This window comes from Macaca nemestrina, chromosome X, assembly GCF_043159975.1.
Source record: "Macaca nemestrina isolate mMacNem1 chromosome X, mMacNem.hap1, whole genome shotgun sequence".
Taxonomy (NCBI): domain Eukaryota; kingdom Metazoa; phylum Chordata; class Mammalia; order Primates; family Cercopithecidae; genus Macaca; species Macaca nemestrina.
The window spans coordinates 113,791,298-113,805,127 of record NC_092145.1 but is presented as its reverse complement, the minus strand read 5'-3'; the positions used below and the strand labels follow the sequence as shown (position 1 = coordinate 113,805,127).

General features: G+C 42.8%; 2 protein-coding genes across 2 annotated transcripts in view; one reads left to right on the top strand and one right to left on the bottom strand.

Moving 5' to 3' along the window:
* Positions 1 to 13,830, top strand: part of LOC105463681 (carbohydrate sulfotransferase 7) — a 191,454-nt gene that overhangs the window by 47,760 nt on the left and 129,864 nt on the right. The window lies entirely within an intron of this gene.
* LOC105463697 (solute carrier family 9 member A7) overlaps positions 1 to 13,830 on the bottom strand; it is a 150,461-nt gene that overhangs the window by 21,449 nt on the left and 115,182 nt on the right. The window contains exons 13-14 of the mRNA XM_011710919.3: positions 10,403 to 10,462; positions 6,440 to 6,503 (exon numbers count right to left, since the gene is read on the bottom strand). Of these exons, the coding sequence (XP_011709221.1) occupies positions 6,440 to 6,503; positions 10,403 to 10,462 (124 nt within the window). The remainder of the gene's footprint in view (positions 1 to 6,439; positions 6,504 to 10,402; positions 10,463 to 13,830) is intronic.

Genomic DNA, 13,830 nt, shown 5'->3' with positions numbered 1-13,830 from the left:
TTTCTAGAATGAATACATAATGATATCTGTGTAGAGTTACATTTCATTCCATTCTTACATAATATTAAAAGATGTTTTAAAAAGTTAAGGTCATCACACTAATAAGAACAGCTTACTTTTTTTTTTTTTTTTCAGGGATGGAGCATATGGTAGGCAGAATAATGGCCACCCCACCAAAGCTTTCTACAGCCTAATCCCTGGAGCCTGTTACACTACCTGGCAAAAGGGACTTTGTGGATGGACTTAAGGTTATCCCGGTAGGCCCAGTACAATCACGTGGGCCCTTAAAAGTGGACAAGGAGGGCCAAGCATGGTGACTTACGCCTGTAATCCCAGAACTTTGGGAGGCTGAGGTGGGCAGATCACTCAAGGTCAGGAGTTCAAGACCAGCCTGGCCATCATGGCGAAACCTCGTCTCTACTTAAAATGTAAAAATTAGCTGGGCGTGGTGGCGTACACCTGTAATCCCAGCTACTCAGGAGGCTGAGGCACAAGAATTGCTTGAACCTGGGAGGCGGAGGTTGCAGTGAGCTGAGATCACACCACTGCACTCCAGCCTGGGCAATAGAGCAAGACTCTCTCTCAAAAAAAAAAAAAAAAAACCACACACACACACACACACAAAATGACAAGGAAGGCAAAAGAGTCAGAGGAAGGAATGTAGTAGAAGAAAGGGCAGGAGAGATTCAGAGCTTGACAAAAACTCACCCCACTGTTGCTGGTTTTGCAGTAAGAACACATAGAACTGAATTCTGTGACAACCTGACAATCTGAATGAGCCTGGAAGTGGCTTTTCTCCCCAGAGCTTAGGCTTGCCAATACCTTGAAAAACTGGAAGCAGAGAGACCAGCTGAGCCCACCAGATACCTGATCTACTGAACTGTAAGGATGACAAAACTGCATTGTTTTGGCTGGGCATGGTGGCTTATGCCTATAATCCCAGCACTTTGGGAGGCCAAGATGGGTGGATCACTTGAGCCAAGGAGTTCAAGACCAGCCTGGCCAACATGGCAAAACCCTGTCCCTTAAAAAAAAAAAAAAAAAAAAACCTATTGTTTTAAGTCACCAAATTTGTGGTAATTTGTTACAGGAGTCACAGACAACTAATACAGAGCAGAGGAGTAAATAAATGATGTCACTTGATTTGGGCCTGATATGCTTTTTTACTTTTTTGGAGATGGAGTCTCGCTGTGTCACCCAGGCTACAGTGCAGTGGCATGATCTCAGCTCACTGCAACCTCTGCCTCCTGGGTTCAAGCAATTCTCCTGCCTCAGCCTCCCAAGTAGCTGGGATTACAGGTGCCTGCCACCATGCCCAGCTAATTTTTATATTTTTAGTAGAGACGGTGTTTTGCCATGTTGGCCAGGCTGGTCTTGAACTCCTGACCTCAGGTGATCCACCTGCCTCAGCCTCCTGAAGTACTGGGATTACAGGCATGAGCCACCACGCTTAGCCTGAGCCTGATATGTTTTGGCTCTGTGTCCTCCCCCATAAGTCTCATCTCAAGTTGTGATCCTAAGTGTTAGAGGTGGGGCCTGGTAAGAGGTGGCTGGATCATGGGGCAGACTTTCCCCTTGCTGCTCTTGTGATAGTGAGTGAGTTCTCACGAGATCTGGTTAAAAATGTGTGGCACTTCCCCCTTGTTCTCTCTCTCTCCTGCTCCGCTATGGTAAGACGTGTTTGTTTCCCCTTTGCCTTCGCTATGATTGTAAGTTTCCTGAGGCCTCCTAGCTATGCTTCCTGTACAGCTTGCAGAACTATGAGTCAATTAAACCTTTTCTTCATAAATTACCCAGTCTCAGGTAGTTCTTTATAGAAGTGTGGGAATGGACTAATACAGGGCCTTTGTTATATCATTGGGATAATGGGACCAATATTTCTCAGCAGAGGGTAATAAGAGGGTTTAGAAACGGAATCAGTCAGGTACAGTGGGCTCATGCCTGTAATCCCTGCATTTTGGGAGGGTTAAGATCACTTGGCCCAGGAGTTTGAGACCAGCCTGCACAACAAAGCAAGATCCTGTGTCTACAAAAATATTTTATAAATTAAATTGGTGAAGTGGCACACTCCTGTGGTCCTAGCTACTCAGGAGGCTGAGGGAGGAGGATCCCTTGGGCCCAAGAGGTCAAGGCTGCAGTGAGCTGTGATTGCACCACTGCACTCCAGCCTTGGCATCAGAGGGAAACCCTGTCTCAAAACAAAACGAAAAAAAACCGGAGTCAAGTCTCTGACCATGATACACAGATAGTTTTCTTCCCTGCTTAAAACTCTCCAGAGCTATGCATTGCCTATATCGGGGCTTTTCTAATGGTAAAATGTACACATTCCCTGGAGACACTGTTAAAAATGCAGATTCTGCTTCAGTGGGGCTGGTGAGGCCTGAGTGTCTCCACTATCTTGCTTCTGCCACTCTCCACCCTCGCCCTTTATCACCTTGTCATCAAGCCCTTCAGGATGCAGATTCATCTATCTTGTTGCAGATATTTTCCCAGAACCTGAAAGTATGTCTGAAACAGAACAGGTGCTCAATAACTATTTGTCAAATAAATGAATAAACTGATCTTGACTCTGAGTTTTTAGAAAACAGAAAAGGAAGAGCAGAAAGGGAAATCAGGGGCCAAGGGAGGCATTTGGAAGCACAAAAAAAAATGGAGATGGGGGCGGTCACAGAGTAGCAATTGGAGGAAAGGCACCTCTGCAACTGTTTGAAGTTAAAGGTTTAGGTGACAGATTTACAGGTGTCAGATTTCAGCCTGGAGAAACAAAAACAAAAACAAAAACAAAAAAACGAGGAGAACCCAGAAACAAATGATTCTAACTTGCTCAGAAAGTCATATATGAACGCAACTATAAACTGCTGATTTTCTACAGTTTTCACTACATACACACAGACACACACACATATGTGTACATATACACAGGCACTGGTGGTTTCCCTTCCTCCACACTCCATTAATATCTGGCTTGTGACCTTGTCCTGTTGATATGGTAAAACTGGGATAAATTCAGATTCACACTCTCAGCTGCTCCAAAGTGGCCTCATCAATGAGTGCTCTTCTGTAAACTCAGGGAAGGAAGTGAATGATGTGTCTGCATGTGCCGCCAACAGAAATCTCAGCTGTCTGGTCTGGCGTGAAAAGTCCTCCTGTTTAATGGGGTGGGAGGCCACCCCCAGGGCTGGGCAGCTTGCCTCCAGCTGGGGTTGTTTTTGTTTTGGTTGCAAAGTCACCAAGACCTCCAGAGAAACAAAGCAACTGAGTTTTTTTGGTCTTGTTTTGTTCTAATGAGTCAAACTTGCCAGGGACACAAAGCTGAAGTCTGCCCACAATATTTTTATGCTTTCCCCACATGAAGCAAAGTTCTAGCCAACAGCTCCCTTCCTTTTCCCACATGAGCTAATATTCTGTAGCTCCCTAGCCATGACTCCGTTTATAGCCTTGGGCTTCAAGACCAGCGAGGAGAATTGTGCTCATTATAAGACATGCCTTCCCGTCAAATGTCACTTTTTTGTTTGTTGTTTTTAGGACGATTATTTAGAAAATGAGGTAAAGAGAACTGCCCTTTTTTTCTCTGGTAGAGAACAAACATCTGGACTTTCCCTACCTCTGAGTTCAGTTTCATGACAACACTGAGCATGTGACCTGGATCTATTTCAGGGGAAACTGCAAGAACCCAGGGTTTCACCCAAAAATGAGAAGCCCATTTATTTCTGTTTTCCTGTTTCTCATGACCACAGAGTGCACCGAACCCTGCTGTTAGTGGCTCACTAGAATGAGGAGGTCAGACCAGGAGGAACTGGAGAAATAAGGTCCTCTCTGCACAAGGGCGTGAGTCATTTCTAAGAGGGTGTCCTGGAGAACCAAGCCTGAAGTTTGCATGTTTTTCCCCATATGACAACAATCTTGAAAACCTTTCAAAAGGTCAGTGGAACTGACTTTGAGGGGCCCTCTGCATGACCATGTGTGAGGTTTGGAAGGAAGGAGGTCTGGGGAAGCTGTGACACAGCTTCTGGCTAGGGCTGTGGCAAACAGGGTGCCATTAGGAGTGCAGCATGAGTGGCTGCCAGCTCGTTGACAACACCACATGTGCAGTGCTCTCAGCCCAAGGGGCCCTCTGGGAGCTGACAGGAACACTGAGTTCATCCATCCAGGCCCATCCAGGGAGGTTCCTGAGACTCACTCCACCTAGGGGCGGGGGCTATTTTAGCTGTCACTGCATGGACTAAATACAAGAACCCTCAGCACTTTGGACCTGCTGCTTTCTCATTCAAACATTTCCACAGAAAAGTGACAGTAAGCTTGTTACTGAATCTAATTACAAGCCCAGTGTTCCCAATGTGCGGGGCTTATGTGATACATAGTAAGTTCTACTACATGACCAGCCAAATCCTTTCACTTGTTTCCTGTTACAGATGCTTGAATGCAGAGGTAGGAGCAATGGGAAACAGCAAAGCGGGTGGGGATGTTTTGAATGGTCCGGAGCAAGATGAAACCTCTCCAAATCTTACGATCCAGCTGCTATTGGCCTTTTTTTCTTACAAAATTAATGTAAACTGGCCACAGTTCTGTGGAGGATGCTTTAGAACAGGGCAGCCATGTCCTACCAGAGCCCTTATCTTCCCTTTGGTGAAATAAGGACGGCCATCATGTTTTCCCCTGGGTTTTTCTCAGGATGCGTTTCAAGATCTCCCAAACTGTTATACTCTAAATTAGCTTCAAGGTGCTCAGTTCCTGAACTCCTGTTTTCTAAAGTCCTTAATCAAAGCTAGAGTCACACAGCAAATTTTCAGAGAACTTCTCATTGAGACCACATGTTCCCAACTGACATAATGGCCAAGTCTAAGATCATCTCAAAGGTCTTCTGGAGCTCATTAAAGTGGGCGCCAAATCTCCAATGAAGCTTATTGAAAACTCTTCCCAAAGTGTCCAGAACTTTCCAGGTCATGGCTTTGTGTCCCTTGAGCAGGGACCTAGAACGGACATCGATGCTATAAATGCCTTATCAGGCTGTGGCCACCTTTAAAGAGAAAGAAACCACAAAAGGCTACAGTGGCACCCCATTGACCTCCACACAGCACCACATTTTGCCAGCCTTATTAAATCTGATTTGGTAGATGGAATCATTTAGAAGATCCTATGGAATCTGAAGTCTGCTGCAGACTGGATTTAGGATTAAGTGCAATGATGAGTCAGATTCAAAACCAACTGGAAAAAAAAGAATAGGGTTTCATGGGCAACATACACATGTGGTCAGTAAAGCTGCCTGTTGCACATTGCACCTCTCATTCCCTCATCCACCCAACAAACACCTATCTGGTTCCCGTATGTGCCAGCCACTGTGCTCAGCACTGGGCATTCAATGCTGAATGACATAGTTATTGACTCCCAAGGTCAAATAATATATTGGTAACACATTTCTGCCCCTATCATAACTCTCCTTTCCCCACCTTGCCTGCCCAGGTCATGCTGACCTGGGTAAAGAGCCAAACCTAGAGACAAAATCATCCCAACAGCTGCACAACAGGGATGATACGGCAACCTCAAATCTTGTCTGCAAATTTGTTGATACTTTTCCCATCCAGAGGTTATGGTCTCTATCCCCTCCCATTGGATCTGGGCTGGTCTTAGGAATGCATTTCTAAGCAATAGAAAGCCATGGAAGTGATGCTGTAGAACTTCTAAGATTCGTTCAGAAAAGGTGATATAGCCTCTACTTTGCTTGCTGGGACACTTGCTTTTGGAACCCTGAGCCATGATATAAGAAATCCAACTACCCAGCAGCCACCATGCTGGCAGGCAGCTCAGGCCACATGGAAAAGCCCTGCACAGACATTCCTGTCAGAGGTCCTTGTGGTTGGGTCCTTCCAGCCCAGGTGCCAGACATATGAGTAAATGAACCTTTGCATGATTCCAGCCCCAAGCTCCTGGTTTTCCCACCTGAGACCCTGGACTTCATGGAGCAAAGGCAAGCCATCCCTACTATGCCCTTTCCAAATTCCTCACCTAGAGGATCCCAGGCCCTGGAGGAACAGGAATGCCTTCAGGCACCTGATGTCTCTCCTTTCTTCCTCAGATCCCTGGGCTGGAGAGTCAAATTGTATTGCTCTCTTTCTCCTGGGCACCACTGATAGACTCAGAACCAGTTGTAGAACCAATATCCACTATTGAAAAGTGAGGAGTCAGGACTCTTTCTGGAGAGCTCACACCTTTCATAACGTTGATTAAGAACACATACCCTGGGGACAAATCCTGGCTCCATCACTTACTCTGAGATGACTCAAACTCCCAAACTTCAGCTTTTAATCTGCAAAATGGGGAGAGCAGTACATACTTCATAAGGCTGTTGTCAGGATCACAATGAGGGAATCTAGGTAAAGTGCCTGGCATGTGGCGAATGCTCCAATGTCTTCCCCGGGAAGAAGCATCTCTTGTGACTTACCCCTTGTAAGACTTGAAAGCTGTCATTGTTGGGTGGTGGGTCTTGATCGGGGTCAACACCAACTCTGAAAGTCACCAGGGAGAAAGACAAAGAGAAAAACAGAGAGTATTATCTCGGCCCATGGTAGCCATGCAGGCTGTAAGTAACCCGGAGGCTGACCATCTTCCCGAAGCATAAGGAGTGGTTAGCTAAAAGGTGAGGAAGGCTAGCATGCAGAAGTCATGAGAAAGAGGTCGCATACCACTTCAGATCCCAGAGAGTCAGAGGGGCAATGAATCCCATGTGCTTCCACTCTAAGCAAGGCCTCCGGAACACAACACATGCTGGCAACTGTCCACTTGCTTTTCTGCACCAGGTGGTCCCAGTTATCAAAATGTGGGTCTCACTGCACTAGGCCCTTCCTCTGTGCTGCTTCCTCACTTCTGCCCTGGTCTGCTTTAATTCCCTAACATTTTGTTATCAACTTTTTCAAATATACAGGGAGATGTTGAAAGGCTTTAGCGTGAACCCCTATATACCCACCATCACTAGATTCTATCATCAACATTTTATTGTATATTCCTTATTACCTATCTATCCATTTCTCTATCACCCATCTTACTTTTTCTTTGGATGCATTCAGATAAAGTTGCAGATATCAGAATACTTCCCCTAAATACTTCACATGCATTATTGACAAAGTGTCCCTCCTTGACCAAACTTTCGTCAGGCTCCTAGGAATTCACTTCCCAACTAGGCACTGACTTTTGGGCTTCCATGTCCATCTCAGCATAACCCAATTTTAGCAAGAGGCTTGCTAAGTTGGTTTGGCCAGAACCCAACATCTGATTGGGTTCTTCATCCCCCCACAATCCCTCAGGTGATGTCTGATTGTCTAAGTTGGTTTGGCCAGAGCCCAACATCTGAATGGCCTATCCCCAACATCTGATTGGGTTCTCCATTTCCCCACAATCCCCCAGGTGATGTCTAATCCCCTTCGCCTGTCTTCAGCAAGAATCCTGTTGGGTCAGTTTAGCCAGAATCCCCCTTGCCCCTGATGTTTCCTCTCAGTACTTCTCCATCCACTGGCCCCTGTTCCTCTCTCCTGCTGCAAAACCCCATCACAGTGGTCCCTATACCAATCGTGATGGTCCTGAACAACATCTGCCTTACTGTTTTAATATACATCAGAATAACATTTTCTTTAACAATATCATTAACTAGAGTCCTGACCTGCTTTCAATCCTGGTGCCCCTATACCCTCTTGCATCAAGATAGCCTTGAGAACTCACACATTTGAGAGCAACAACTAAAGATAGAAACAAAAAGCAAAATGGCAAGACTTGATTTATAACAAAAACTATAAAAGCACCAGGGCAGTTGTCTTGGCTTAGTAACATACTAACTGGCACTCTATGCATCTGGTAATTTTTTTTTTTTATCCTTGCACCTTCCTCATTCTGAGGCAGGAAACTGTGCCATGGATGACATGGATAACACTCGGCAATGGGGCAGAGAAAAAAGATGCCAGGAAAATCCTACATCTGCCATGGAATTTCCAATCTTCACTGCAGCCACTTGGTATCAACCAAGTCTGAAATGCAGCCCAAACTCCTGACAGCAGAAAACCTAAAAGGACCTTCTGGGCCCTGCCACAGACAGAGGAGTGTGGGAAGGCCCTTGGAGTCTCTTGGAAGGCCTTGCTACTGATATAAGTGCAGAACAGGAGATTTCTAAGAAAGGAAACAAAGAGCTGCTTCTCAGCTTGCTACTGCTAAAAAAAAACAAAACAAAACAGATCGGGGCCGTGAGACACAAATAATATTCTGCACTTTTTTCGCCTTTTCAAGGCTGTTTACTTCAGGGCGATTTAGTAATTACTTTTCTGGCAGGGTTGAGGCCTCTTGGACCAATCCCCAAGGATGACACGGGACCTTGTGGCTTCCTACAAAAAGCCCCACCCTTGGGGCAGAGCCCAGAACCAAACCGGTCTCTGGGAAGAGGAGGTAAACGAATGGGCCAGGGTGTTTTGGTGTGGAACCGGGCAGCAAGAAAGAACAGGCACAGGATTCTTTTTTTTGTTTTTGAGAATTTTTTTGAGACGGAGTCTCGCTCTGTCACCCAGGCTAGAGTGCAGTGGTGCGATCTTGGCTCACTGCAACCTCTGTCTCCTGGATTCAAGCCATTCTCCTGCCTCAGCCTCCCGAGCAGCTGGGACTATAGGCATACGCCACCACGCCTGGCTAATTTTTGTATTTTCAGTAGAGACGGTGTTTCACCATGTTGGCCAGGCTGGTCTCGAACTCCTGACTTCAGGTGATCTGCCCACCTTGGCCTCCCGAAGTGCTGGGATTACAGGCGTGAGCCACCACGCCTGGCCCAGGCACAGGATTTTAATTGCAGGTTTAAAGCCTCAGAAGACTTTAGGGTCCCCCAACTTTCTGAAATTCCTAGTGTCAGGTCACTGTCCACTTTATGTATCTCTTTCCTGATCTGGTATAATGCTTTTGATCCAGGACACCGGAACTTTTTTATGCTGTTTTATTAGATCTTATTTTAGCATTCCCCTGATATATCAGGGCTAAGTTCATAAGAACACAAATGACAACCTTTTTTTCCAGAATGGGCAGAATTATCTTTATTTTCATTAGGAAGTAGACAAATGTGGACATCCCACACTAAATGAAAAAATAAAGCAAGCAAACTGATGTGCTCATTCTGGAATGAATAAATACCCAAAATTGATAATTTCTCTACTGGTATAATTTGTCCATTCTGATTAACAGATAAAACGCCATAAAATCTTGGAAAGTTTAGAAGTATTCTATTTTAATTAATAATTTTTTTCTAAAAAAAAAAATCCCTGAATGGTCAAGGTTTTGAATAATTTGAGGAATATGAGACACACATCTTCATATAACTTGACCACCATATCATAACCTGAATTTGCTCATGTCCCAAGTCTAATAACTTACACTTTGCCTGAAGGACTTTCCTTCTTGAAGGCATGCTTCAAAGGAAAGGGTTTCCTCTGCAATTTAGCTGGTATCAAAGTCAGTCTCTACAAATGAACGTGTGTGTGTAGAAAAAAGTCTGACTTCAGTGAGCTTAAATACTTAAGTAATTTCATGTGAGTCATTACAGTGCACATATGGGGCCTGGTGATATCCCAAGACCCATGTCCCACTGCTTTCACCACTGCCCTCAAGGAAGTGAAATATTCTTACAGTGCTGAGAACAGAGCTGAAGCCTATTTTGCATTTGATTTATCTATCAGCACCGAGAATCAGATCAGGAAGAAAACATGCCAATTAGAGAAACAGAAAGGAAAGAAGAAACATTAAAGTTTGTACTTTGCTTGCCCAGACACCACCACCCTTAAGCATAGTTATATCATAAACTTGGAAGGATACTAAGAAACAAACTGCATTAGAGGACTCTTTATCTTTTTGATTAAACATTATTCATACCTTCTGGTTCACCACGACAAGGCACAAGTACACAAATATGTATTCTGAAAAACTAAAACAGCAGTGATATTTAATTAAGATGGTGTAAGCCTTACCCCAGTCATGGTTGAAATATGAAAATTCTAGTTCTCTTTATGAATTAAGAGCCTTATTTACTAGATCATAAGCAGGATTTTGTGGGGAAAGTGTGGCTCTGAAAATGAGCTGCTCTTAACACTAAGCTCAGTTGTACAAAAAGGAAACACTTGACAACTCAGGCTTTGTGTTGGCAATACACTGCCTAAATGTGGGGAAAGCAAACAGAATCCCAAGAACACTGACACATCAATCAACCCAGAGGAGGGGTGGAAAAAATGATTAGAATTGACTCAACCTTTTGCACCTTTACTAAAAGGGGTGGGGGTTGGCACACGCAGGAAGGAAGAGAAAAACAGTGTAAAGAGAAATATCTGAGGTTAGAAAGAGGAGAAAAGCCAGGCCTGGTTAATTTTTTCTGAGGATGCCCTTGTGTCACCTGAAGTACTGCCAGTGGTGTTCATTCTGGTCCTCTTCGGAGGGCTCCTCAACGCCAACTCTGGGCAGCAGAAGAAGGGAATGTGAGTGTGACAGGGACAACAGGAGATCCAGGAGCTCTGGGCAAATGATCTGGACCATGTCCATAAGAGAATATTTCTCACTTTCAATATAAATCCATATCCTCTCTTAAACTGTCCCCATCCTCTAAAACCCAGAGAGGCTGAGAGGCCACTAAATTTAAATTTAAAGCAGCAATATCAGGAGCCAGATCAAATGAGGATTGATCAGGAATGAGGATGAGCCTCTCAAAATATAATGTAATAAAATCAGAGGATGAAATATACCTCATAGAAAACAAATTTACATATTTTTTTTCGGAAATTCATCTGTTTATAAAGCAAGATACCAAAAATAGAAAAAAAGAAATTGCTGCTTAAATGTTACACATATTTAAAGTGTTTACATATATTTTTACACATATTTAACAGAAAGACAAAAAGCATGATATTATTGAAAAATAGCAACAATACTTAAGAAGACAAAGATGGTCTTTTTTTTCAGATAAGCACACCATGTTGTACACAGGATCAACCTGAAAGTCGGGAACCTCGCTTCTGCTATTCTCTTTAGCTTGTAGCCTTTTGAGTTGACATGGTCCACCTTCACCTTCCTTAATAATTTCTGGGTTACTCAGAGTGCATCTGAATCTTACTATCATGTTGGAGCAGGGTTTCGTAAACTCAGCAGCATTGACATTTCAGGTCAGATAATTCTCTGTTGTGGTGACCCGTACGGTGCACTGCAAGATGTTTAACAGAGTCTCCAGCTTTCACCCACAAGATACTAGTAGCAACCCCAGCCACCAAGAAGCTGAGGTTTTGACCCCTTCCTCTTGTTGTGGCCAACTAAAAACATCTCCAGATACTGCCAAATAAATGTCCACTGGGGGACAAAATTGCTGTCAGTTGAGAATCACTGCATTGAACCACGTATTCTCAATGGAGGCAGTATCACCCTCCTGGGTATAAAAATTGGTTCTTGTAGGTAAAAGAAAATACTTAGATATTATAATGGTTTGTAGCCCTCCAAAGTGCCACAGCACAGACAGAGAGGCATAGCAGATCTGTGATACTAAAATTTCACTGGGGGAGATAATTGAGGAAAAAGTTTTTAAAGGCTCCTCAGAGGTGACAATAATGAAAAAAAGATTGAGAACTACTTCGCTAGACAATGCCCAAATTCTCATGTTACTAATATCCCCTGACATATGCAAGTGAGGACATGATGCTTCTTAAGGTGGTACTTTTAGTTACATGTTCAGAATGTGACTTAAATCAGACTCTATTACTACAACATTGAAAAATTATAGCAAACACCAGAAAAACAAGCCAGATTCCTTAATGTAAGATTCATTGTCTCTTGAGTAATAGTATTAATAATAGTAGCAGCTGTAATGCTATGATTAATACTATTAATACAATAACAGCTAAAATATACTAAGTGCTTATGTGTCAGATGGTACATTGATGACAGAATTCTTCATTGCATTATTTATTACCACATTTTATCCTCATGCTATGACTGTCCCTATTTAATCAGTGAGGAAACTGAGGGATACAGGTGAAATAAGTTGCCCAAGGTCACAAAGGTAGAAATGGTAGAGCCAAGATTCCAACTCAGGCTGCTAGACTCCAGAGCCTCAGCTCTTCCTCTTATAGGATATTGCCTTTGATTACAAGGTGGTATCTTTAAGGTCTTTTAAAATATCCAGTTGCAAATGCTATTACATGAAGAGCTCAGGGCTTCTCCCTGCCTTTATTCCTTATGTTATCTTGGAAAGAGCTTTATTACAAATTCTCAGTCTAACAGGATTATGCCAAGTAGAGCATTCTTACTTGTCCTTGAATGATTATATTACTACACTCTGGGATGTGAAGGTTACAGTTCATTTGGCCACCTGGGTGTATGTCGTTCCACCGCCCCCACCGCCCCCCCACCCCACCCACTATCTCCACCGTTTTGTGTGTGTTACTTGAAGCTGAGAACTCCTAGAAGACCGCCACCATGCTGTCGCAATGTGGTCAGGACACACACAAGGCTCATCAGCCAAAATAATCCCACGATCATTTTTTAAGTTGCTAAAATTACATCCTTTGTCAATAACAACTCTTAAGAGACTAAGACAAATATTTTGTTTTAACAGAAAGCAATTTGCACATTTTACCATTATGTTTTAAAATACCAATCACAAAACACCAATTTAAAAAGATAAATTGGATTTATGGAAAGCAGTGACCTGGCTTTGGATGTACAGTTATATTCATTTTTATTTTATACACAGACTTGAGATTAGCCATAGTAAGAAACACAGCTAACTCCTATTTATGGTGAACTCCAAGAACCACCCTGGGCTTCTGACTTCTGAGCAGCTACTTAACAGTTCATCAGGGCCTCTATCAGTAGCCTGGAGAAGTAAGGAATAAGTAGGTACTGATCATATCGAGGTCACGGGGTCAAAATACCACATTGAACTTCAGGGGGTTTCTGAATCAATTTAGAATAAGAACCTTAGTTACAGAAATGATTCATGGCCATCACACCACAAGCCACAAGCTAGAAAAATTAATCTGTTTTATTACCCTATTTCAGAGGGAATTTCTTTTGATGTAATCTCTGTAAATGTCAGTTTCTACACTTATGTAATCATTCTTTATACACATCTGGAAAAATGCAATGAGCTGACACAATATGTATTTTTCAGTAATGGCATACTTTCCTTCATTGTGCTGTCTAGATAGAGTCAGACAGAAGGAAGGAAATGATAAAGATAGAAACAGAAATCAATTAAAATGAAATTAGAAAAACAATACAGAAAATCAATGAAATAAATAGCTGGTTCTTTGGAAAAGATCAATAAAATTGGCAAATGTCTAGCAAAATTGACCAAAAACAGAGAAGATATATCAAAAATGGGATATCACTGTAGACCCCACAGACATCAAAAGGATAACAAGGGAATGCTACAAACGACATAAACTTGACAACTTAAATGAAACTGACCAATTTCACAAATCACCACAACTTATCCAATATGAAATAGGTCATCTGAAAAGCCCTATAACTAATAAAGAAATTGGCTCCATAATTGAAAAACTCCCAAAAAAGAAGTCTCCAGGCCCAGATGGTTTCACTGGAGAATTGTACCGAAAGTTTAAGGAAAATAACACCAATTCTACACAATCTCTTCCAGAAAACAAAAGAGTAAGGAACATGTCCAACTCATTTTGTGAGGCCAGATTACTCTGATACCAAAACCAGACAAAAGCAGTATAAAAAATAAAGAACTACTGACCAATAACCCTTATGAATACAGACATAAAAATCCTTAACAAAATGTTTGCTCATATAATTCAGCAATATGTAAAA